The sequence below is a fragment of the Crocodylus porosus genome, unplaced genomic scaffold (genome assembly GCF_001723895.1).
Source record: "Crocodylus porosus isolate Cpor-Errol unplaced genomic scaffold, CroPor_comp1, whole genome shotgun sequence".
NCBI classification, from domain to species: Eukaryota; Metazoa; Chordata; order Crocodylia; family Crocodylidae; genus Crocodylus; species Crocodylus porosus.
In genome coordinates, this window is record NW_017728949.1 from 28,411,311 (window position 1) to 28,437,373 (window position 26,063).

Here is a 26,063-nt window from a genome sequence, read left to right on the forward strand (position 1 = left end):
GGGGCGGAGCTTGCCCCCGGAGGCGGCGGAGCCCGAGCGGGACACCCGCCGCTTGTTTATGCCGTGTCCCGGGGAGATGGGGCGGAGCTTGCCCGCGGAGGCGGCGGAGCCCGAGCGGGACATCCACCGCTTGTTTATACCGGAAGCCAGCGCCCGTGCCGGTGGCCGGGAGCCGGCAATAAAAATGGCCGGCCACCGGCACACATATTCTCTCCTGCCATAAAAACTGGGTGCATCTTATGGTCAGGTGCGTCTTATGGTCCGAAAAATACGGTAATTCTTATCCCCAACACAAAAAACTGAAAAATAGGTTCAAATGATCATGTTGCAAGATCTGTGATGAGATGCACTTATTTATCATTTTTATGGGATAAGTCACTGAGCCAAGAGAATTTAAGATCCCCAGAACTGCTAAACCTCATTATACTAGTGGGGAAAAGGTTCATTATTGCAGAACTGGACTGGGTCTCAACAGACATGAATTCTAATTCTCAACTATACAGTGTTAATGCAAATATTTTCTGTGCCTTGTTACCCAAGTCAAAGTATGAACTTTTAAACACTGACAAAAGTCAGGATTGCAGCTTAGTATGAAGTTGGTTTCCCATCATACACATCACTTCCTGATCTGCATTATATACAATATATTTGGCAAAAAACTTGAGGGACAGACTCCTTCTCCCTAGCCCCTGAAAAAAGCCTAATCATGGTTAGGATTCTCAGTGAAACATGGTACATTCAGACTCACATCCTTGTTTTATACTGGTGTTCAAGGTGCTCCAAAACAAAGCAGTGACAAACATCCCACATTCTAGATGTGTACCCTAATCATGAGACTATTTTGGAGTAGGTCTCTTTTCTTCCTTTGGTTTGCATTGGAGATTTCACCTTGGACCCGAGATACTTCCTGACGGAAATTTCACTGCAGTTTTTAGTCCCACGCAAAAAGTTTGATGTTAATTAGTTGGCATTTGTGTGAAGGAAGGTTTCACTGGAAAATTCCTGACCAGCCCTAGAGCTGACAAGTTAACATGTGAAATGCTCAGTTACTATAGTGATGAGTGTGATAGAAAGCCTATTAATGCAATTATTTATTTTTATTAAAAAGGAAATGGAAGCTAAGAATTTACTTGACCAAAGCCACAACAGCACTAAGAATACACTTCAAATAATCTAACCTCTAAATCCCATGTCTTACCTATATAACCACTCCTACTCTTTTCACGACCGTATACTGTTAAAATATTTTACCCAAACCATTTTTTAAATTTAGTGCCCAACCAAAGAAGAGCTAAGGTCTAAGATCTTGCACTACTTACAATCTCCAGTTATTCAGATATTTAAAATTAAAAGAATGCGTTCAATCTGTAATAGCATTCAAAAGATTAGTCTTTGAGATCTCTATCCAATTTTGAATAATACTTATAAAGTGTTACTTAACAAAACCCCTATGGTCTCTATTTCTTCAAAGACACAGCCAGCAACCAATAGAGATAAACCACCAGTAGAGTTACAGTATATTTTGGAGGTATAAACTGGGAACTCCATGCCATTTACCAGGAAACTCTTCATAATATAGTCACTCAGCATTATCTTTTTGTCCATCCTAAAAGTAAAATGATGCAATTTATTACTTGATTCTATTTTTTAAGACACTACAAGAACTGGAGGGGGAAAATTTAGCATCACCCTTGCCACAAAGGCAAGTCATCTCCTGTAAGGTTTGTCTATCCAGCTACAATTCTATCAATTTCTCTATCACTTCTACACTATAGAAAAACTCTAGAGTAAAGTAGCTTAAAGGAAGAGGGAGAGCAGTGCCCCTCCTCACCCCAGCAGGGAGATTTTGTCTGGGGCAAAGATTCCCTAGGTATTTCCACAGCAAACATGCTCTGCTTTTACTGCCCCAGAGCTTTGTCTGTACAGCTACATATAATAGTATCTAATAGACATACATTATGTATTTCTCTCCCTTCCATCACAGAGTTAACATTCCAGATTGAACATCATCTTGAGGCTAATATAAAAGATGGAATTTCAGGGCCCAGGAAGCAGGAACCTATCAGCCTAGCCATTCCCATCAGCTACAGACTAGGACTGGGATTCACACAGGACTCACAGTATATTTCATTCTTTAACTACAAAAAAAATTTAAAAAATAAAGACTCCCTTTTACATTTAATACGGTCACAGAAAACCACAAATTTGTGCTGTCGTGTCCTGATGTTGTTTACATCACCATAACGCTATCCAAATGCAGTCATGTTGATTTACCACATTTATACAGTCCTTCGGTGCTGATCTGTATAAAGCATGGATGAGTTAAAAATAGGGTCTGTACCCAAAAAATTAAGACATGCTGAGTAACCTTAGAGAATTAGGAGCATTTCACATAACAAATGAGTTTTTTTGATATTCAGCTGTTTTTTAAAGCAGATATTGACATTGGTTTTGACATCATCACAATGAAAGGGCAGATTTTTATGCATAGTTCAGTTACGTGTGTGAAACTCTGGTAAATAAAAACATCACTTCCCTTTACAATCCTACTTTGTAGATTAGAACACACAATAACAGCAGCTCTTGTCCACTTGCTCAGCATGACCAACGAAGATTACTAGAGGCATAAAAAAAAAGCAGCTGGGCACCTGGGGCAGCTGCAACAAACTGGGACAGTGGAAACTCCCAGTGTCACCAGCAGCTGTTATTTTTCAGCCCCTCCTTTACCTCTCTCCCCCCCACAAGTCAGTGCGCAGGGCATCTGCCCTGGTCACCCCGCCCTAGTTACGGCTACTAAAAATTACCAACATCATGCATCAATTTGCCTGAAACCATGATGCTGGGGATAAGAATTAAAAGTCTCACCAACAGGGGAAAAAACGGTAAGACCTTTACCTTAAGTGCCAACTTTTATCAAGCACAGAACGAGGTACAGCTGGATAGGGAAAGAAAAAACAAAGCTGCTAGGAGATCCTGGCTCTGAAAACATGAGAACCAGAAGGTCAGATCTTGTTTCACGGTGCAGCTGTGTACCATGTTTGACTTTTCTCTAAATCCTACCATCCGTTGAGATTAAGATGCTTTGAATAAAATCACTAGTCTGCTGACTACATATTTCAGCAAAACATACTAGATGAAATTATGACTGGTTGGACTAAGTACCTTCCCATACATGCTTAAGATAACTAGCCATGACACACAGCCTCATAAAATGTAGACACAGAAACTTTTTACAAGTTAGCATTGTAGAAGAGCTTGTGGGAAGATTCCAGCAAAGAGAAAGTCAGAGTAGACAAAGGAAAGAATCAAGAGGCAACCAGGTCTGGAAGATATCACAGTTCAAAAGGCAATGGAAAACAAATAAATATTATTTACAGTTGGGAGGAGTGCTTTAAGTATCTAGACCAGGGCTGGCCAATCGATGGCCTGCATATGTCTTGCAAAGACTTAAATTGAATTCCCTGGATTTCCCCACATTGCTCTGGCAGCAGGGGTCTCCCTTCCTCTGGCTTCCCCTTCCCTGCCTATGCAGCACAGCCTGCAGTGCTAGGGAAGCCTGCAGCCCTGTGCCCAGGCACCATACAGTGGGGGAGCCCAAAGCCAAGAAACCTAAGCCGGGACAGGGCATACAGTACTGCTGCAGCCTGTACCTCTGCATCCCTGGGGGAAGAAGGGCAAGACATTCAAGCATATGGTGCAAGGTGAGGATGAGGAACGTGCAGTGTACAACCTCAGGCCCACAGCTGCTTAGAACTTGGACAGTCCTGATCTAAAATGTATTTCTAATATGATATCATGGAACTAGAATTACACAATACAACAATGACTTTAAAGTGATAAACAACAAGCTTTTTGGCACCTATGAAAGGCTAAACAGTAAAACTGGCTTAGAATTAGCAACTGAAAAGGTGCGTTTACTCACAAATAGGCCCTCTCAACCAATTACAAATTTACATTTTACAGTTAACATAAGTAGCACAGAGGAATAGAAAGAACATTTTTTTGCTGTGGAGGAAATTAAGCTAGAGACAGCATTTTAGGGACACTGGATTAGTATTCTCCAGGTCTGAAAGGATGTGCATCTTATCATGCTGGTCTTAACTGGATCAGGAACAACTTTTTGTCTGGCAAACATTCACCTTTCTGGAAGGTCAGAAAGTCATATGCATAGTGTCCCCACCTTCCCACTGAGATCCAATGTGGGAGATATGTAAATGACCAGATAAGAAACTGTTCTTAATCTCTGCCTTGAGAGCTGAGGGGCGGTCTTCAGTTTTTCCTGAGCATAGATAAATACTGGAGTCCCTCAACTAGGATCCTGAGTCAAAACTGCATTCTTGGATGTAAGATGCAGGGTAGGAACAGGTTATTGTTCTGATATTATCTTTTGTTTGATTGTTCCTTTATCTCTGTATCTCAATATGTGGTTACTGATTTCTTATGCTTGTTCTCGTTTTTTTTATAATAAACCTTGTTTTATATCCCTTAACCCTGTAATGTAATCCTTTAACCAACTTGTCAGCGATAACTGTCAGAGCATTTCACCATACAAGCAGGCCTTTTCCATGGAAGAGGGGATCCATCTTTTCCAAGTGCTTGAACCAGACAAGGGTGTGATTTTTCTAGCTAGCAGAATCCCCTCTGCTAAGAGCTAGCAAGACCTGAGTGAGACAAGTAAGACTGAGATGCCACAGGCCAATCTGGCAGAGTCAGCAGGTTCTCAGTGGTCAAGCACCAGAAGGCAGGGAGGGGTCGAGAGCTGAAGGGCTCCCATGAAGGTGGGAGACCATCCTGGCACGCAGCCAAGCCACATCCAGGAGCAGGGAGAGAGACGCATCAACTCTTTAACTTACTTTTTTTTTTCACTGTGGAAAAAAAGAGAGATTCATCTGCTGCAAAAAACACAGAAAGACCACAACAGGTCAGAATGCTTTTGATACTAAAGATTCTCACTCTTGTAAATCATGCATAGTTGTTTGCACAACTAATAGTGCTAATAATGTGCAACACCCTGAGCAACATTTAAAAGGATCTCGCTTTATCCCAGGGTGCCACGTCCTCACTGAAAATCCCTAATCTAGGCACCCAGGTAATACCAAAAAAAAGGTGATGCAGAGGTGCAAAGCCATATGTTAATATAACCAAACAATGTTAAGATTACTAAAGTTAATCATTTAGAGCTTGGTTCTGCAGAACAACAAGCATTCTTATCTCTCAATTGAAGCCAGGAAGAAGGAAGAACCATCTGCATGTAGCAGAATCAAGCCCTTAATCCTCTGCAACCTATTATAGATTTAAGCATTGAAGTGACAATAAGGTATTGTCCACAGAGAAGGTACACAGAGGGCAATATGAAGCAAGTTCTGAAGATGCATATGACCACACCAATCAGATTTCAATAAAGTTTCTAGAGAGCACAAAATTAACTCTGCTGGAAGGTGGAAATTGTTATTTATCGCTCAATCATCCCAGACCCTAACATCACTATAAATTAAATGGAAGAACTGCATTACCCAGATTGATTTCAATAACCCACCTTCCTTTACAACAGATATTTTTATACAAATAAATATGTATTTTATATACTTTATCTGGAATAAAGTTAAGTGTAATGTGCATTAGCGCCACAGAAGTCAAACCAAAGGAATTTCAAGCAATCCAAGTGCAGGAATTTGAGCATGAAAGCTTGCTAGCTTATACTAAAAAAAAAAAAAGATTTAATATTTCACAAACAAACCAACCATAACCAGACAGGAGAAATCAGTACCAAGAAATTTCTTTACTCAATATGAGGAAGAAATAACACATGAAAAATTTTAAAGGGAAATATTAGAAGTATGCTTGAACCAGAATAAATCATTTTATAATAAAAATGGACAAAAACATAATTCTGCTGGAACTTCGTTGAATGATTAAATTAGATTTTCTGGTCTTTGGGGTGTGGTGTCTTTATCTTATTTTAGATTGTGGGCACTCAACTCAGTTAAACAGCTTCCTGGTATTCATGCAAAGACAGAGAAAAACAGTAATGAAAAGACTAAAAATCAAAGAGAGAATGGAATCAAGAAAGGAAAAGAGAGTGAGGAAGAGTTATGAAATAGTTTATCAATTAACTGAAAGTTTTAATATTAAAGAGACAAAAACGCAACCATAACCGTGCTTCTAGGATTTCTGATATACAGTGGGATGAACTTTTCAATTCAATCTCTTAATTTTAACATGCACTCAAACTACTGGTCTACACTCATAATCTCATCCTTCCCTTAATTAGTGGAAGTTTCCCTATCTCAAATAGACAGAAAGACTTAAAACAGATTGTGTCCTAGGGGATTCCGGGTGCTTCTCCATGAAATGCACACTTTCCAGCATCCTTACATGAGACAGTCCATCTCCCATGGAGGTAAGCTTCTCTGTTCATAAACATTATTGTGATGGGCATGGGGCTACAATGTAATGAATATCACACACAATCTGCCTGTTTACTATATGAGTGTGTTGGTTTAATAAAGGGTTGTAAGAAAAACAAACACGAATCAAAACAATGACTTGAAATAAGTACCTCCCTTCCCAACCTAACCCTGCTCCAGGAAATGTTTGTTAAAACATCCAAAATATTAGCTCCAAAGGTTCTACCTTCTGCCTCCAAGGTGGCAAATCACAATTCTACCCCCCAAAACTACAAAGACCCAGAGGCTGACACCCAAGGGGGTGCTCTCAACAAGCTCCAGAGACAGAAGTCCATGGTTGCTACTAGTTCTGCAACCACAATATAGTTTAGAGCTGTATCAAGCTTCAAAGGGATTTCAGGGTTCCCATACCCTAGAAGTCCCTGAGGTTCTTGTGAGCTTTGGGATACTTCCCACCCAATCAGGCACCTGTAGATGAAGGGGAAGAGGGAGTGGGGGAAAACGCAGCCAGCCATTGCTAATACTCAGTCTCAGAACCCCCAACTGGAACATGTTAACAGTGTCTGCATGCCAAATCTGGGAGCCCGTCATGAAGTCTGCCCCACTCTGCTCACTCCTGCTCCCCAGCTGCAATTCATGAAAATGAGGCACCATGGTCATATTTTAAAGTGTTCCTGATTGCACACTCAGCAATACTCTCATACTCTCCATCTCTGGCACAATTATAGGCATATGCATGGGGCCACTCTAAGGCATTTACATCCTTCATTTTCAAGATTTGGTACGCACAGAACAGAAATCTCTCTTCCGCAAGTCTTCTTCACTACTTTCCCAACTGAAATATGTGAAGCATGAGGTTTAAGTGCAGCTGAGAGGAACGTACTGTACTAGACAGCAGCTTAGGGAAAATGCCTAGACACTTTGAAATAGCAAGGTCAGAGGTGAGTTTAGAATATAGATAAAGTTGAGGACACATTTCAGGACAAGTGTCTGACAATGAGCAGCAAACTCCCTCAAGTTTTGCCATAATGACAACAAAAAAAGCCAGGTTCTACTCCACACCCAGATTATAGCTATGAACAGGATGTGCCCTCCAGTTATTTATCTGAAACTTCAGTTATACAAGAACTGAATGCAAAAATGGCATTACAATATAATCTAGTCTCAGAGGAGCTTACATGGACATTTGAAAAACAAACAGAGTACTAGCAAATGTCACATTTTAAACCTTCAAAATAACTGAAGGAGGGAAAGGGATAGAGGAGAGAGACAAAGGACATTTTAACTGCAAAACATTCAAAACACGCAAGTCAACATATGGCCCACAGGTTGGATCTGGCTCATGGAGCCGCTCTATCTGGCTCATGAGCCTACTGAAAGGCACCCAGAAGTTGAGGTTTGGGGCGAGACCCAGCCCAGGGAATGAGTTGTTTGACAGCCTGGATTTAAAACAAAATAAAATGGGTTTTCTAAGTACTAAAAGGGCAAATAGAGCTAGAAAATTATGACCCCTCTTTGTTTTCCAGTTTAACTCCTGTTCCTTTCTTTCAGCTAAGCAATGCTCCTCTGTGAATAACAGTAATATATGTTTTGATTCAAAACTTTATGAAGCAAGGAGGCTGGGATGATGCCAACAAACAACTGGAAAAACTATCTACTACATTTATTTTAGGAAAAAGCCTCACTGCCCATAAAGGAGTATAACTCAAGACCTGATTTTTATGAATCACTTCACTATTTGAAATTGTTCAGTGAACACTGAGTGAACAAAAAAGTAAACCCGCAGCTGTTAACTGGAACTTTTAAGCACTAGGTTCTGGTAATCAGATAGTCCAAGGTAGGTAACTAGTCAGCTAAATGATCTTGTTTGTTAACAGGGCAGCCTAACTTTCAAGCTACTGCCACATATAACAGATTTAGATTCACGGTGGAATGAATTTCATTGTTTATTAAAAGAATCTCAGCAACTAAGTGTGCTTTCTGTAAATATTAGTAAAAAACAAAACTTGGCTCCCAGGAATGTTTGGAAAAGTGATAAAAAGGGATGCAATCTTAGTAAACATTTTAGAAACTTTTAACTCCAATTTTATACTAACAACTAGGCATTCTTAGCAAGAATAAAATTCAGCAGAAATACATCAACCATTTCCAGACATGCTTAAATGCCAATATTCTCATTTTCAATTAACACATGTGTATTACCCAGTGGGCCCCCAAAACTTCTCAACACAAGATTACTGCAAAATCCTATGGTCTTTAGTACAACATTTGGCCTAATGCCAATGCCACTAGCCTTTATGCTTATTTTTATAGGCAAAGTCTCCAGCTTCATGCTCTGGAATGCAACCTAACACCCAACTCTATTAAACTTTCCATCAAATACTCATGAAAATGTACAACATGTAATCAAGTCAGTAGCCTGCTCTCTGCTTCCTCCTCTGCACCACAGAACGTGCCATTTTTGAAACAACAAACCATCTTTCAGCCGTTTTAAAGAACTTTAAAAAAATCAATCTGTATATTGGTATCTATGATGCAAGAAGAAACAACCAATATTCACACAGGAAGATGTGAATTTGCCATCTTGCCAAAGCTTTCCATACAAAGAGAGATTACACTATGACTGCAATCATTTACCCTTTCTCCATTCTTGATTTTTCGTAACAATCCTGCGCACTTCGTATTTAAGAATTACATAGTCCAGGCACACTCAGACCTAGCTCAAAGACATATAAGCAAGGCAATTCCAATGCTTGAGAGGTTACAGTGTCCAATGCAGGAGACAGCATAACCCAAGCAAGACACAGAGCTAAATTCTACCCTGCAATAAGGAAGAAAGTGCACTTCATAGAAAAAGATTCAGATAACCACCAGACTGGCAATGCCAGAGGCAAAATAGTTAAGAGCCAAGGGTAGGAAGACAAAGAGGACTATTCTGGCCTCCACCTTAAAAACATACACATGCAAAGCCCATTTACCCTGTTTTTGCCGAAAGTGAAATGTTTGATCTGCTTACGTTTTGCTTTGAATTTTACAGAGGAAGATCAGCTAATACAGTTATACAGCAGGCTTGGTGCATTGCAGAATTGAAGCATTTTAGAAAACCATCACATCAGAAATTTCATTCCTTGCACGCTAACACCTTCAGAAATTATATTTTTAACACAGTTATAAAACATGTAACACAGACACAAACCAGTATTTCACTGAGAACTCTCAAAACTCATGATGATGACCTATTACTTAAGTGTCCATTTACCTGTCTTTGGTTCAATTAATTGAGCAATGAAAAAAAATGAACAAACCTGAATCTACAACTGTATTAGGAAAGGGCAAGTCCATTGCTGCTGCCCTGTGAATGGACCCTACTTGCAAGTTACATTAACTGGTTCTGAAGTCCTCACACTTTGTTAGCTCCAACAGTAGCTCTTTCAAGCTAAGCACAGACAGTCAAAAACCCAGAGGCTGAATTGATTCAGTCTTTGCAGGTTAGTCTAAACTGCAGAAATAAAACTGAGAAGCAAATGAACAGACATTCACTTTTGATTCAGGAAATGCAGCCACATGCCTGCAGTGGCTCAGGCCAGAATCCAGGAGTGCTAGAGCATGCCTTCCAGCCACTGCCAAAGGGAAGGGACTGAAACTCCAAGGCTATCCCTACCCCCATCCCAGCACCAGGGGCGTATGGTCATGCCCCCTGCTCTCCACTCGAGCAGGGACTGGGGCATGAGGTGGGGGGGGGCAACAGACTGGGAGGAACTGCCCCCCCCAGCAAACCCCAGCTGGGGTCCAGGGCCTAAGAAGGAGCTTTAAATACCCTTCCCTGGCACAGAGTGCTGGCCCTGGGCACAGACACATCCCTTTACAGAAAGCCATAAGGGGCAGTGGTGCCTGCAGGCAGCACTGCCAGGGCCAACTCAGGGAACACTGGAAAATTCGGGAGTTGTCACTGAAAGCCCTACTCTGTTTGGACAGGGCAGGGATGGGGGGTGGGGAGAAGGGGGTCTAAGACAGAATGGTGCAGCAATGGGTGGGAGAAGGTCTCAGACATGACGGAGCAACAGTAGTGGAAGAAGGGTGCCTCAGACACAACAGGGCAACAACAGTGGGGGGGGGGCTCAGATGCAACTGGGCACCAGTGGTGGGGGAGAAGGGGGCATTAGACACAATGTGGGGGACGGGGGACTTAGCTATGACAGGCCAGTGTGTGCACGTGCGTGGGGGGGAGGGTCTCACACAGGTGGGTCTTTCCCTGTCCCTCCCACTAAACAGGCAGAGAGCCCTAAGGTGACCCTGTTGAGTGCTTGGGGCTAGCTCCAGACTGGAGCAGGGCAGATAGTGGGGCCATGCCATGAGGGCCACGCTGTGCGCATCAGGGCCATGCCACCCACCTGCTCATAGCACCCAGCTGGCAGTACCCAGCACCTCCTGGAAGCAGCCCTGGCCCAGCAGCTCCCCCAGGTGTCCATGACCCCATGCCCACTTACACTCACCTGGGAACCACTTCTCAGCAAGCTAGATGAGCACAAAAGGGGTAAGTGGCAGCAGCACAGGGAAGCACTTGCAGCAGCAAACCCACAGCTTGTGGTGCAGGAAGCGGCGGCAGTAGCTGTGGCTGCATGACACCATCACCAGCTCACTCAGGAAGCCCCAGAAGCCACAGGAGCACAGCAGACCCCCACCCCTTACCCAGTGCCACCTTTGGGCCAGCCCCGACCGCAGCCCCAGCACAGCCTGTGGAGCAGGTGATAGTGCAGCACCAGGCAGTTTACAAGGGCATAAAGGCAGCAGGGCCCTGGCAGCAACCCAGGGCACAGCACTTCCTTGAGGCAGCTGCCCAGCGCCAACAGGACCCTGCACCAAAGCAGCAGCTCCTGCTCCTCCTCCCTGCCCTTGCCACCAGGGTAGTGGGGCAACAGCCTGGGAGGGATTGCCCGGGGCCCAGAAAGGAGGGTCAAGCGGAGAGCAGGGGGCATGGTCATACCCCATCCAGGGCCAGCGCTCTCAGCCAGGGAAGTGGGGTTTAAACCCCCTCCCTCGCCTCAGACCCTAGGCCAGGGTTCTTCGGGTGGGGCAGTCCCTCCCAAGTGGTTGCCCCCCCACCCCGCCTCATGCCCCCACCCCTTTCACTCCAGTCCCTGCCAAGCAAACCCCAGCTGGGGTCCCGTGCCAGTGGAAGAGGGGATTCATCCCTCCCTCCTTCCCTTTGCCTGAGCCTGCCAGCTGATGCCTCTGCTCCAGCAGGGAAAATTCTGGTAGGGGCTGCCCCCACTGTAGACCCGGCTGTGGTCCCCAGCCAGGTTTCCCACCTCCACCCCCTTGTCAGCCAGCCTGTCTAGGGAACAGATGGGTGAGGCCAACCCTGCTCTCTGAAACAGAAACTCAGCCCAGGGCTGCAAAGCATACTGTGATGCTGAGGGACCATAATTTAACTTGAACCAGGAAGGGGTCTGGGGCAGAAGTTTCATAAACTGGTTTAGCCTAAATCATTTAAGTCCGATATTACATTCAACTAGGTTTACCTTAAACCAGTTTCAGCCATTTTGCAACTGGTTTATGTGCACTGAATTTATGTTGTTACAGGTTTAAACCAGTTTCTGAACACTTAAACCAGTTTACGTGCAACTTCTGTCCCTAGCCTAGTAGTTGCATTTTGCTGCCCCATGACAGCATGCAAACTGATATCCTATATGTTAAAAAAACATTGCTTCCAGATGTAACAAGGAATTCAATGCGTTTACCCCCATATCTAAAAAAAGAAATGCAAAATTTACTTCTCAGAGTTGAGGTTTTAGGAAAACATGCACTTGTCTGAACACACACACACGTACACGTCCACGGCCTGCCCCCCACAGGTTGTCGTAACTCAACGTTTCCCAATCAGCGTGCTGCGGCACAAAAGCGTGCCATCAGAAATGAACAGGTGTGCCACGGAATTTAGCCATGGCAATGAGCTACCATAGGTACAAGGATGGGGAATGCCTTAACAGGTGTGCCACAGAAAATTGTAAGTAATGTAAGTAATTGTAATGTAAGTGTGCCTTGGGCTGGAAACACTGTTGTAACCAACAAAATTCTGACCACTGCAAGTTTTAGAAAACATCAGGGAACAAAATTGCGGGGGTGAAATTTGCAAGGCAGTAGAATGCAACTGATATGGAGTAGAAATAACATTCCTTGAATACTTCAGTGAATAAAATTATGAAGAGCTGCAAATCAGATATCCAATCTACCTAATAATGCTTCATGGCTTGGTACCTCCTTGAAACAGTACTTGTTTGCACTAGCTGAGAATTAAATGTTTTAATACACTACAGTGTTCAGCACTGTGCTTTAAAAGAAGCTCTGTCTCTACAAGGTGCAGTAATAGACTTCATTTAACAACAACAAGAGAAAAAGTTAGCTACATAATTTACCCTTCCTGGGCAATCTGACACGCACAAAAATGAACTACCTGTTTTTAAAAGGTCTGTGTGCTTGGCAACAGATCATGCATCTGTTACAGGTTTCAAAGAATGTACATTTGAAAAAGTTACCAACTAGTGAGTAATACTGATCGTTTTTAAAGATAAACTTTTAGAAGTCAATTGAGTATCTGGCTTTTAAATCAAACTTATCTCCAGACAAAACTATCCAGTTTCACAAAGTCAAAAAATACCTCCTAAATACTCGGCATTCAGTAAAACCTTAAATCAAGATTCTTGAAAATGCCACTCCCTCAGGCCAAATAATTTTTTTTTCCTCAGCAAGTGCCTGCTGCATAGTCTACTGTAAGTTTCTACTCCTTGTGATTAACAGAGTTACCTCCAAAACAAGAACTTGAGTATAAGCTCACATTGTCTGCCGCTCAAGTCAGTTATATGTGCAACATCTTGAGAAAACTGAATAGCAGCAAAGTCAGATGCTAGAGTTGTTAACTGGGGAAAACCAGCCAGAAAAAATGGTAGATATGAAAAGTTCCTCTTGCCCATCTGTGAGCATGGGAGGGAGGGATAGAATACAACCTTTTTCTTTAAGAAGTCAAAGAAGCCAGCTTTTAGAAATCTGATTATCAGAGGCTAGGAGTGATAACTTCTTCAAATAGCACCTTGACAGGAGTCTCTCTCACCCTCCAGAATCCGGATGTCACATTGACTTCACCCTTCCACTTGCTTGGCTTCTCTGCCGATAGATAAATTTTGTAGTTCATATGTGTGAGGATCAGTGTGACATAGTAAGTAGATGTGAGCTACTCATAAATGTGCATGGATGAATGGATGTGGGCAACAGAATGGATATGGACAGGTGGAGGGAGATCAGTTGTGGCAGAAGAGAAAATAATAAAGAATGCACAATGGGGCAGAGAGAGAGAGAGAGAAACATAGCAAAATAAAGCATGGAAGAGAAGGGAAAGATAAGCAGTAAACAGAAAACAATTCAGATAAACCATTTAGAGCAGGAATGTAAACTGGGGGGCAATCAGCTGTGGCATTAATTGCCATGGCTCTAGGAGCCACAGCAGCTGCCACTAATCTCACCACCAAATTTCCAGCCCATGTGCTGGATCCAGAGAGCAGTCAAGTCATTTGGCCTGCAGAACTGCCCACAGGTCAGAAATGTGGTAGCAGGATGAGCAGTGGCTGCTGCGACAACACTGTCATCACTTGTCCCCCTGCCAAATTTCCAACCCATGTCAGATGACACGGCTCCTTCCTCCAGATCTAGCTTGTGAATTGGCCCTGGCCAAATGAGCCTGACACCCCTGATTTAGACAGTAGAAAACAGAATGAAACCTAACAGGAAAGAACACCAAACAACATAAGGCATTGAAAATAAATAGATTAACAGGTGGAGGATAAGTATAAAGTAAAGTATAGTACACTAACATTCAATTCCAGTCAGTTGCAGGTGCCCCTAATGGATATGAAAGCTCTTGGCACTTAACTCTCATATTGCTGCAGGGACTACTTACAATACTGCATGCAGTTTAAAGAGAGTTAAGACTGTGATTGCAGTGGTAACCTTAAAGTCATCCTAAAACTCATGCATGAGAAGCATCTACACTGCAAAGCCCTTAGTCTGACTCCAGAAGTAGTCCAGCTCAAGCCTGGAAGTTCTGCTAAACTAGTCAAAGCTGCCCCTACTCATCTATCTGATCTCCCCTTTTTGTCCAGGTGTTGTTGGCCTTAAGCATGTAGGATTTCCACTGACAGAATTCCTACAATTCCCTATACCAGACCTTCAGTCCTTCTGCATCCCCATTTCCTCGCTCAACTGCACATAAATGGAGACAAGCCAATTCTTAAGTGGACTCTAGTTCACAGGTGAGCTGCATAATATGGATAGCTTTGGTGTAGGTTACAGGGTAGGATAATGACAGGCTGGTTGAGGGATACCTAAAGGTGAACCCTAAATATCTTTGTTGAAATAATTTAAGTGTCAAACAAGTTGCAAAATTGGGATCAGGGTGGAAGTCCTCATTTGTAGGCCCTGACCATAGTCCTTCTTCTTAAGACTGCTGTTAGAAGATGTATGTGCTCAACCATTTTAACAAATCCTACATATATTCAAGTTTAGTAACAATGTTTCTAACGATGAACATATAGGTACCTACTAGATTTGTAAGAAAATTATTTAATATATACCAGTGGTTTTCAACCTTTTTAGACTGAAGGCACCCTTTGGAAAATTCCAGCTCTTATTTTTCACGCTCATTTTTCTTGGTTTTGGAAAAAAAAGAGCAAATCTGTTGCAAAAAATTCAGAAATACCATGAATGTTTTTGACACTCTGGATTACTATGTGAATTATCTGGGTTTGTCCTGTTAATTATGTTGGTGTTTGCACTTCTAACAGTGATAATATTAAGTGGCACCACATGGCATCCTTAAAAGAATTTTGCAGCACACTGATTGAATCATTAATATATATATACCTTTCTTACGCTATCAACCTGTTGACCACAAAGCGATGTGGCTAAACCAACTGCTGCTTTTTCTGTACCCTCCAACCCTAGAAAAAAGTATTTATTGCAACATCACCCTTCTTGGATAACAGCAGGATAAAATATTGGTATTAAAATTCCTGCACTGTTTCCTGTGAAAAGCTCAAGGACCCAACCCTTCCTTTAGGACGCGGTTTGAACCCATGCAAAGAACCATAAAACGGCTAAAGAAGGTCAGGGTAAGGTAAGGCAATAGAAGCAGGAGGTAACAATACACGAGGGGAAAAAAGATTTTAAGCTCTTCTTCTTATGGAATTAGTGTCAAGGAAGGCAGCTGATCTGCATCCCTACACAAAATTTTTAAAAAAGAAAGAAAAGGAAAAGGATTAAAAAGGCTATTTATGCAACATATACTCACGTATATTTCACTGTGGTCAAAGCGCTTTTTGAGGTTATTGATGAATGTATCTTCATTGAGAGGCTCTAAAAGCACCATATCTCCCACCCCAATCATGTTGTCTAGAAGTGATGTCTTTGTCTCCATTTTGGCCATTTTCCTTTCTAAAAGAGAGAAAACAAATTTGAGAACACTAGCTTAAAAGGTTCTCTTTATACACAGAAACCTACATCCTTCCATCACCAAACAAATATAAACTCATCAAATGACTTAGATTAAAAATGTTAGATTTTAAAATACTTAATATATCTGAAATGTTGATATTAGTAACAATTCGAGAACTGTAGTCCATTGTCCCCAAAATGTCATTCGAGCATGTTCTGCCTCAAACAGTCAAACTGAGTGATGATTTCAACAGGTTAAAACCCCAAACCTCTTTCAGGTTTATTTTGTTTGCAACTCTGTTATGATATGCTGCTGTTCCCTTAAGCCAGTGTTCACCAACCGGTTGATCCCAATCAACTGGTTGATCCTGGAGCCTCTGAAAGTTGATCTCAGCCCCTCCAGACTAAGATCAACTGTCAGAGACTCCGTGATTGGGAGCAGAAGGACGCACATGGGAAGTGGCAGGATGGCGGCAGGCCACCTGTGGCTGGGCTGAGCCATGCCCCCTGCCACTGGGGCTGGGCTGGGCAAGTGGGACAATCCCTGTCCATGCTCTGCCACATCCCCTGCCACGAGGTGAATGGGGCTGTGGCTGGACTGGAAGAGGGTCAGAGTCCAGGCAGCTCGTCCAGGTGAAAGGAAGGGCTCCTGCTGCTGCACGCACCCAGGCAGAGGCCAAGGGGGCACCTCCCCCCCACCCCGATCTTGTGCAGGGCTCAGGATGCAAAGCCCAACATGCAGCGGTAGCCACCTCTGCCCCACACACAGACCAGGGGGGCATGTAGCCCCTGGCTCTCTGCTGGGGTGCATGCAGTGGCAGAAGCCCCCCCCCACATGCCTGGATGCACCACCCAGGCTCCAACCCTGCCCCAGCCTGGCTTGGCCAGGTCCACACTCAAGCCTGCTCCTACTCCACTCCCTCCCTCACTGCAGGGCCCTGGGGCAGGGACAGGTGCTGCACAGCAAGGGCAGGGCACGGGACTGAGCCACGAGTGGCTCATCCGGGGAGCGTAGCTCCTGCTGCTGCGTGCATGGGAGGCACGGGAGCTGTGTGCCTGAGATCAGCACTTGAGGTGAGGGCAGGCTGTGGCTGAGGGCTGGGGTGAGTGGGTCCTATCTGTGCCCTACACCCTCCCTCATCGCTGGGGCCTCAATCTCCCCACCCCCAAATATTTTTTTTTTCCTTCCACCTATGCAGCACTGACCTCGATCTGCCTCCCTGCCAGCAGGTCAGGTGAGCAGGGGGTCACAGTAGATCCTGGGTCTCCCTTTACTTCAAAAAGTGATCTTCACCTTTAAAAGGTTGGAGACCACTGCCTTAAGCTATCTGGTGTTATGCCATACAGAGCTGTTCAGCTCCTGCTTTCCATTCTTCACATAGTAGGCTAGGCCAACTTATTTTCCTTCATGAAACAAAATAAAGGGAGATGTGTGTGGGGGTGCTATTAATAATTTATATAAATATGCTTCATATTAAGTGCTCCAACTTCACAGCTCCTATCAAGGAAAGATTTCCCACTGACTTGACCTGCTTATGAGAAGCATTTACTTTTAACTAAAATTGAGTAACTGCATTGCAATTTACACACAGAAATCATGGAAAATTAGGGTTGGAAGGGACCTTAGGAGGTCATCTAATCCAACCCCCTGCTCAAAGCATGCTCTCCATTATAGCAAATGGAAAATGCTGAGAGATTCATGAAGTCATTGCTTTTAGTAGATGAAAGTGAAGGAGTATGAAATGTCAGTACTGTGATTTGAAATCACCTTTCCCTTCCCCACACCAACACAAACTTGGGCTTTTAGGTGTAAAGCTTAGTTGTGGGCTTGAGTCAGACAACAAAGCTATTTTAAAATAGAAAGATACAGATACACTGGAAAACTCAATGTTTCTTAATAAAACTTTTTCACCGTAGGAAAAAATAATTCCAATACATTGATCAATAGCAAGAAAAATATACTTGGACATGCTAATGCTTTAAACTGAGGATGTATAACATGTACTACAATTTATTTCCAACCTCATTTACAGAAATCCTACATAACTACTTAAGAGAAATTAAATACAAATGAAAAAGGATGGTTTTTTGCAACTGAGAACAGTTATAGTACCAACTTCTTTTTACTGAAGGGATGGTTGGAAGAAAGAACCAGGATCCAAATAATAAACAAGCCTTCATGTGGAAAAAGTATATCAAACAAAGATCTACATATAAAGCTAAGGTCCAGACTGAATTTCAATACTTAGTTTACCCTACCAGACTTATTCTAATACAAAAATTAGCAAAGAATAAATTAGCTTTAACAAGGATTTTAAGTAGTAAATTTGCCATTTGTAGCATTTATGACAAAGGTTACAGTTTATCAGAGCCCTGACAGAAGTGCTGAATTAAGTACACATAAACAGCATTGCTGACAATGCTACTTGGAACATGTTGAGACTATTGTGCAGTCATAAAATTATAATAGTAGAACAGCCAAATCAATCAGTGGCCTTGCAATAATAAGTATTATTTTGGCAGTAATTGCTCCACAACAAATTCTGGTTCTAAATATTTTTTCTCAACTTGTGAGATCAGCTAGATCTCTAGAGTGTCATTAGTTTATATGATCAGTATTAATTAAACTGCTTGTAAGCCAATCACCACCACATTTATAGTTTTTTATCAGATTAAATTAAAGCTACTCAATCTTTTTACCTCTTCTTTGTATGCAGTCACCACATCATTACTCACTATTTGATTTTTGAGGGCTGAAATATCCCTCAAGTCATCGACCAAGACTCAAGTCATGTTTGATGTTATTCCAAATTCAGCCAAGAAAATTTGCAAGCTCCACAGGCAGCTAACAGAAGTAACATTTACAAAATTCCACAACCTTACCAAGCCTGGGAATCATTAGACATTCACATGGAAATGCAAGAGCAGTCTCACAATCATTCTACACTGTGGTAATCAACATGCTGGGTCACTCTTTCTATATAAACAAAACAGCATTTCTTTGAACATTAGGGAAAGCCATTTCTAAAAAAAATCTGTTCCTTAAAAGTTCAGCTCCCTGACTTAGCAAAACAAACAAACAAACAAAGTAAAGAAAATATGTAGAAAAGATTCATATCATAGATATGATTTAGGTGCCATCATCTTTAAACTCAGCTCAGTTGAGCTTCTTCTTTAAACTATCGTACGTTATTGACGTATTATAACTATAGTATTTAATTGTATATTTACTCTCTGTGGGATTTCCCCTGCAAGCAACTTTCATCTATTTTGTTTAACCAAAAACATTCTTAAACATGGAATTTATTAAATGCTGGAGGCAGTATAAAAAAAACTGGTGAATGCAAAAGTCCTAACATGGCTAACAGTAACATAAAATTAAATCTAACCAGTATTACCATCTGTAATAACAAGCTACCTACCATCCTAAATGCATCATTGCTATGGAATTTCACAGCCAGAAGTAGCAAAGCCATTATATAGCATATTCACGTATTGCTAGATCGCAAGACACTTACAAAGGAAGTGCAGACAATCACTTTTCCCATTATTCAAAGCTAGAACAGTATGCAGTCTACATACAACAATCTACTAAAAGTATTTGAAGAGTTTACCATAAATCTGAAATTTAAAGATCTGGAAAATGTTTTAAGTAAATCAGAACATGTCTTCATATTAGCTTAGTAATACTTCATCAGTTACCATTTCTATCAACTGTGAAACAGAAAGATGTCTAAAATCTGGATGACGACCAAACCGGGATACAGCTGGCATGTCTACACATGACACTACATCACTATAGCAATGCATTATGGCAACATAGCATCCGCAGACAAAAACTGCGATGATACCACTATGCTACTATAGCAATTTGCTCAATATAGCACAGGAGTGGGCAAAATACGGCCAGGGACCCATTCTATCTGGCCCACGGGGCCCCTAAAAAATTTAGAAAATTAATATTTATCTGCCCCTGGCAGTCTGTCATGCGGCCTTTGATGGCTTGCCAAAACTCAGTAAGCAGCCCTCCACCTGAAATAACTGCCTACCCCTAGTATAGCTCATTGCTACAGCAATGAAGGAGCTAAAAATAACTGTGCCCCACCAGCATGATGCAATACAGGCTGTTACTGTGCCATCCTTTAGTACTTCCTTTTGGAAATGCTAAATAATGGTGCAGTAACAGCCCATACTGCATTGTGCTGGTGGCACATGGTTATTTTGGAAGTACTAAATTACAGCACAATAACAACGCTGTACAGACATGTGTAGACACGCCCAGTACCTACACTACATGATTAAATACTAACTTTTCCAAATCAATTACAATAGTTTATGAAATAATTTAAGGACTCTGAAATTGGCAAAAGCCAAGAACACTGTCTGATCTAACTCAGTGGTCTTCAACCTCATTAGAATCAAGTCACCCCTCTGAAAATGCCAGCTCTTAGCTTTCACTCACTTCTTGACTATGGAAAAATGCCATGTTTTCTCACATACAGCACACCCCCATATACAACATTCACCTTCTGAGAGGCAGGATGAAGCAAACACTCTTCCTGGTAGAAACTGAGCAAAGCAGCTAGGGAGCTGGCCTGCCCCACCAGGATCTGAGCCCCACAAGACTGACCCAAAACACAGGCTCCAGGGCCACATGCTGGGTTTGGGACTGTGCACCAACCCAATGCAGGTAGACCCCCTACCAATGGACTCCCTCTAGGTCTGGAAGTTTGGCAGTTGCAGCAGCATTAATTGCCATGGTTCCCAAAACTGTGGCAATTAACACTGCCACTGCTCCCCCACAACCAGCTCCCCTGGGGCTGGAAATTTTTGGCATTCTTAAATTCAATAAGCATCCCAATTTTCACCAACCAGTTTTAGCAAAAGGGGTGTGGGTTATATATGAGAAAATAAGATAGCAGAATAATTCTTCTGTTGCAAAGCACTCAGAAAGAACAGAATGTCAGAACGTTTTAACACTGTGGAATCCTATTTAAAATGTTGGAGTTGATTTTATGACTCACATATAAGTGTTTGCAAACCTAACCATGCACATCACCCTTAAAAGGATCTTTCAAAAACCTGGTTGAATCACTGATCTAAGCCATCATTCGGCTGTCAAGAAATCCTTCCTGGGAAATTCTTTGTGGGACACATCATAGAATTGGGCATGTTTGCAGGCCAATTTGAATAGGAAGAGGAAGTACTAACTTAAAAATAATTTCTTCTTTCATGTGTATATATTGAAAAAGTAAACTACAGTGGAAATAAATTAAACAATTACATTCAAAGAGAAGAACTGATGTGCACACAGCACTTTGAAAAAAGTAAAACTGGAAGGTTCAAATACTACTGCTTTGAAGACCTGCTTTGGAAAATTACCTTGAAAAAGCAACAGGATATATTAATATAAAACACATGAAGCAACAAGGCTTTGATAAGGGAGTAGATTTCATCCACCATTTTCCTACCTAGGCCTGGCAAACTCTAATGCTCAAATCCACTTTTAGGTCGTTAAACTTGCCAGATTTTCTAATGGTACTGAAAACCCAGCACCTTCCACTGACATTGTCTTCAAACTATCACAGGGGAAGGGGAGACAATGCCTGTGCCTGGGCTCAGAGTGTAAAGTTAGGATCCTATTTTGAAAATGTTGCTTATAAAGTACAAAGAACAATCCACAGGATAGATTAGGTAGAGTTATGTTCTGAATTTCTCAACACTCAAAAATAAGATCCAATGAAAACCACCCGATGCCAAATTATGCACTGACACATTCACAGGAAACAGGAAAATAGGTCAGATGCAAGACACATTAATTATAATGGGTTTTTCCTTTTTTGGGGGGTTATAAAAATAGTAAACAAATTCTATTTTATGAAAAATATTGAACTTGGGGAATATTGAGATGTAACTGAATTTGAAATGCATCTCAATTGTGCAATGTTACACCAGTGAAAATTCTTAATAAAAATAATATAAGAAAGGTATTGACCAAATCAAGGAAGTTACTTCTATATTTCATGTTATAGTTGTAGCAAGTCATTTTGGTAGGGGCCTACCTAAATTGGGGCAAAAGTTCACAGCACAGTGGTGCTTTTAATCTTGCTCTTTTCCCCCCAACCTGCTGTTGAGTGGCCAAGAGACAAAAACTGAAGCATTACTAGCCTTCAGGAGGGTAGAGGAGGGCACAGACTGAAAAGAGCAAAATTAAAGCAACTGCTACTCCATGAACTTCCACCATGATTTAGATACATCCCTACATTTTGGACATGTTAAAGAAATTAAGTGTTGAACAAAGATTAACAACTGTAAATTATTAGAACTCTTAGTAAGATAACAAATGTGGCTTAACAACCAACAAAATAGCTCTTGGTTTTAATGTGTAGCCTGCAAATCTGAACTTTGCCTGAACATTTTCTAATTTCTCCCACACCCACTACCTAGTTCCCTCCTTAATTAGACTTTCTCCTCACTCCCAGAGCTAACATCATCTGCAGTCCAGAGCACAGGCCCTTTTCTTCCTACTCCTTTGTCAGCTCCTGACTTCCTCATTCTTCAGCCTACCTCCGGGCCCCATTCTCACTTACCTTGATCTTAATGAATTTACACTATAGAAAAGTATTATCTACTTAATCCAGTTGCAATTAAGGTTTTGTGTCCACACTGTTATACCACCAAGTGTTTTTAACACAAGTTGTATCCATTTATTAGAATAACTGGGATCCAGATTCAGCTGGAACAGTGACATCTAAAATAATTTCTTCCTGTCCTCAACAAAATGTTGATAGGAAACCCTGAAACTGTGCTGCCTGAACTCAAGGGTCATATACATTCAGTACACCTTCTAGAGTCCTTCCTCTCCTGAATACCCACTCCTGTTCGCTCTTGCTGGAGCACAGTCTTCTTTATATGACACGAATTACATTTCCCTCATCAGTAGACTTTCTATCATGAGCCCATGTTTGTGAGCTGGCACAGACATTTTATTAAAGAAAGAAGTTAGACCATTCCACTATCATAGTCCCCCCAATATTCACATAAAGGCATGATAGGATCTGATGCATGATTGACACAATCACACCTCCTGCCATGTCACAGCAGGCATGATTGTGGGATCTATGGACGTAAATAATTAAAAGCCAATAGTGTGTATACTGTTTACCATTTAGTGACCTGTGGCAGGAACAGCTCCACCCCCTCATGTCTTCACTGTGCTCCCAGTGCTGCCTAAGCCCCAGGCTGCTAACGGGGAACCAGGAGCAGGTGGTGGTAGGTGTGGCTGAGCCACTAGGCAGTGCTGCCCTGTTGCTTCCCCTCGCCCCCACAGGCAGGGGCTGGGGCTGCCGATGGAGCCAGAGCTGTGGACTTCTCCTGCGCCCAGATCCTGCCACCATGGGGAGGGAGAGAGGGAATGAGGGAGGTGCCAGGCCCCCTACAGTATTCAAGTGGAGTCTTCCTGCCATAGCAGTGAGACTCTTGGCCACATGGTGGGTCTGCCGAGCCCCCTACACTGGTGGGGCCTGAGCAGGGCAACATGCTCCCTTTACCTCCCACTGCTCTCGTGCCGCTGCAGCCCAGATCTGAAAGACTCCTCCACACTGCTGAACCGGGCCTTCCCCAGCTCGTCCTCGGGAAAGAAGAAGGTCCAGTCCCACTGGGGCAGCCTTCACCAGGGGTGCTGTGTCCTTCTCCTTCCCTTGCATGGGGCCTGGCCCAACCCTGAGACAGGGATGAGCATGAGGCTGGCTTGGCCTGAGGAGCTGTTGTGGCAGCTGGAGCAAGCATCACCGGGTCTGAGACATCACTGCTGACCCCTTGCGTGGTAAGCACAGCCCCAAGGCATTCCTGAGGGGCAGCACTCCAGCAGGAATCCCAGCAGGAGCATTAGGGTTGCAACAGTGGCCTCGCAGGCTGGAGCTGCTGCACAGTGATGCCCGTGCCCATGGTGGTGGGATCCCCTTGCCATGTGGGTGAAGGGAAGCTGCAGCTCCGCAACTGGGCAGCACCCCTTAGTGGCTCAACCACACCTGCTGCCCCTTGCCAGCAGCTCCCCACCACTGCACACAGTGCCAGGCACACAGTGAAGACATAAGGAGCTAGAGCTGGGGCTGTTCCTGCCAGAGGTTACTAAATAGACATGAGCTACCTGTCAACCATTTAATCAATATTACAGGAGGAGGTTAAACAGATAATTTTTTTTAACTAGTGGGATCAAACATCAGATTCAATCTTGCCTTATTGCTGTTCCAGGGGGAGCCTAGAATTACCATCCTGGGCTCCTCCTGCACCGGCAAGTACCACGTGACCACAGCTGTGAGTCCCACAGTTGGCAGGACTCGCAACCATAGTGATGCTCCACAGCTCCAGGGCTGAGAGTCCCAGCCATGGCAGTGCATGGTATACCCCTGCAGGTGGGAGCTCCTTCAGCTGATGGGACTCCCAGCCACAGGGATACAGGCTGTACATGCAACTTAAAGCTGGACAGAAACCAGCTATGAAGTTATTACACATTTTTCAGCTCTAACTTTGTAGCTGGATGGACCTTTTTATGGTGTGATAGTTACTTTGCACATGTAGCTAGTCCAAATTAATTGTGCCATTAACGAGTTAATTGCATAAAACATGTAACATGTAGAGGAGGCCAAAGTGATCATCCAAAGGAAATTACAGATCTGAAATGTTTCAAGTCAGTGCTGAATACTGTAAGAAGAGTAAATGCAATAAAACAGGCAAAAGCCTTTAAAAAAAACAAAACCAAAAACTTGTACCATTAAATTCACATACCCTTTGCCCAAGGAGAAAAGGAAGTAATGCCATGTGTAACGGATTCTAGTACATAATAATTCCATCTGAACTTTCCCAGGACACCCACACACCCAGGAAAATGATGAAACAAGAGATTTTTCACCAGCTTCCTGTGGAAGTGTAATGCTCAAAATATCTTTTTACTTGTTATATAGCAGCTAGCATGGATTGTTGGATGCTGTTTAATTGGTTTCCTTTTTCTCTACTGTTGAAGTAAAAGAAAACAGGCTCCTAGGATCCACAGTTCCCTCAACAGTCAATATAGTGACTCTGGGCAGAGGCGTGCAGGCAGCGGATCGCAGTTCTGCCCTGGCTCCTTATAGCAGTGACAGTATGGTCCCGAGCTGGGACAGAGCCACAATATGCTACATGCGCCTGCCTGGAGTACACAGGCAGATCGCAGCTCTGCCCTGGCTTCTTGCAGCTGTGACAGCCTTCACCCAAGCCAGGACAGAGCCATGATCTGAAACAGCTACAGCGATCTCCAATGGACAAACTGAAATGTGAAGAAAACGTATTCTGATTATTTGTATTATAGCCTTCTTGTACTACCCATGACGAAGGCAGGAAAAATTCAGAGAGAAACAGGATTGATATCAATAATACCAGTGAAACTGATGCATGGGAGATAAAAATATACAGGAAATAAACCAGGGTAGTATGGAAATGGTCCATACTGGACATAGTAGTATCCAACACTGACTTGCAACTGGCAAACTCTGATGACTATGAAAGCGCTGCTCACCCACTACCAAATTACCTGCTTTTAGGTATTACTGTCAATACTGACCAAGCAAAACATGAATACCATCTCCAAGCTCACCAGCTCTTTGGAACAAAATGATACATATATTCCGTCTGTTGCCTAAATGTTTCCTCAGGGAGAAGGAGCTGTGGTTCTCAAAATTTTTTTTGCACCCCTCACTGGTAACAAGGGATGACTTTGAGTCCTCAAGGCAGGCAAGTTTCTTTGACTAGATGTGATATCTTTTATTAGATGAACTGAGTAGTTCAGGAAAAGTTCTTGGCAAGTTTTTGGGTGCAGTCACCCATCTTAAGATATAGGGAGTCTCTCCTGGTCTGAGACTCCAAAGAATAAGAGAAGCTAAAAGTATGGCAGGATGTCAGTGAGAATGTAAATAAATAGAAATTAGAAAGACAAAAGGTAAAGCAAGGAAGGGAGGGTCCTCAAGGCACCCCTCCATAACTTTAGTGAATTGAATGGCACATGATTTCAAAAATAAGTGTATGCATGTGTGTGTTCATGTAACCATATACATTTTTGCGCCAGAGCAATGGCTACTGCCAGCTGCTCCTCCGCTTGCACCTAGTGGGTGTCTGTCCAAGCAGGACCACTCTCTGTCA

General features: G+C 42.8%; 1 protein-coding gene across 6 annotated transcripts in view; it reads right to left on the reverse strand.

The window, feature by feature from the left end:
* The window catches only part of MYO1B (myosin IB), a 183,936-nt gene that overhangs the window by 142,157 nt on the left and 15,716 nt on the right, over positions 1-26,063 (reverse strand). For all 6 annotated transcript variants that reach the window (XM_019554102.1, XM_019554106.1, XM_019554104.1 and 3 more), the window contains one exon: positions 15,748-15,890. In XM_019554102.1, coding sequence (XP_019409647.1) covers positions 15,748-15,882 — 135 coding nt within the window. In that variant the 5' untranslated portion in view covers positions 15,883-15,890. Of the gene's footprint in view, positions 1-15,747; positions 15,891-26,063 lie in introns of those variants that run through there.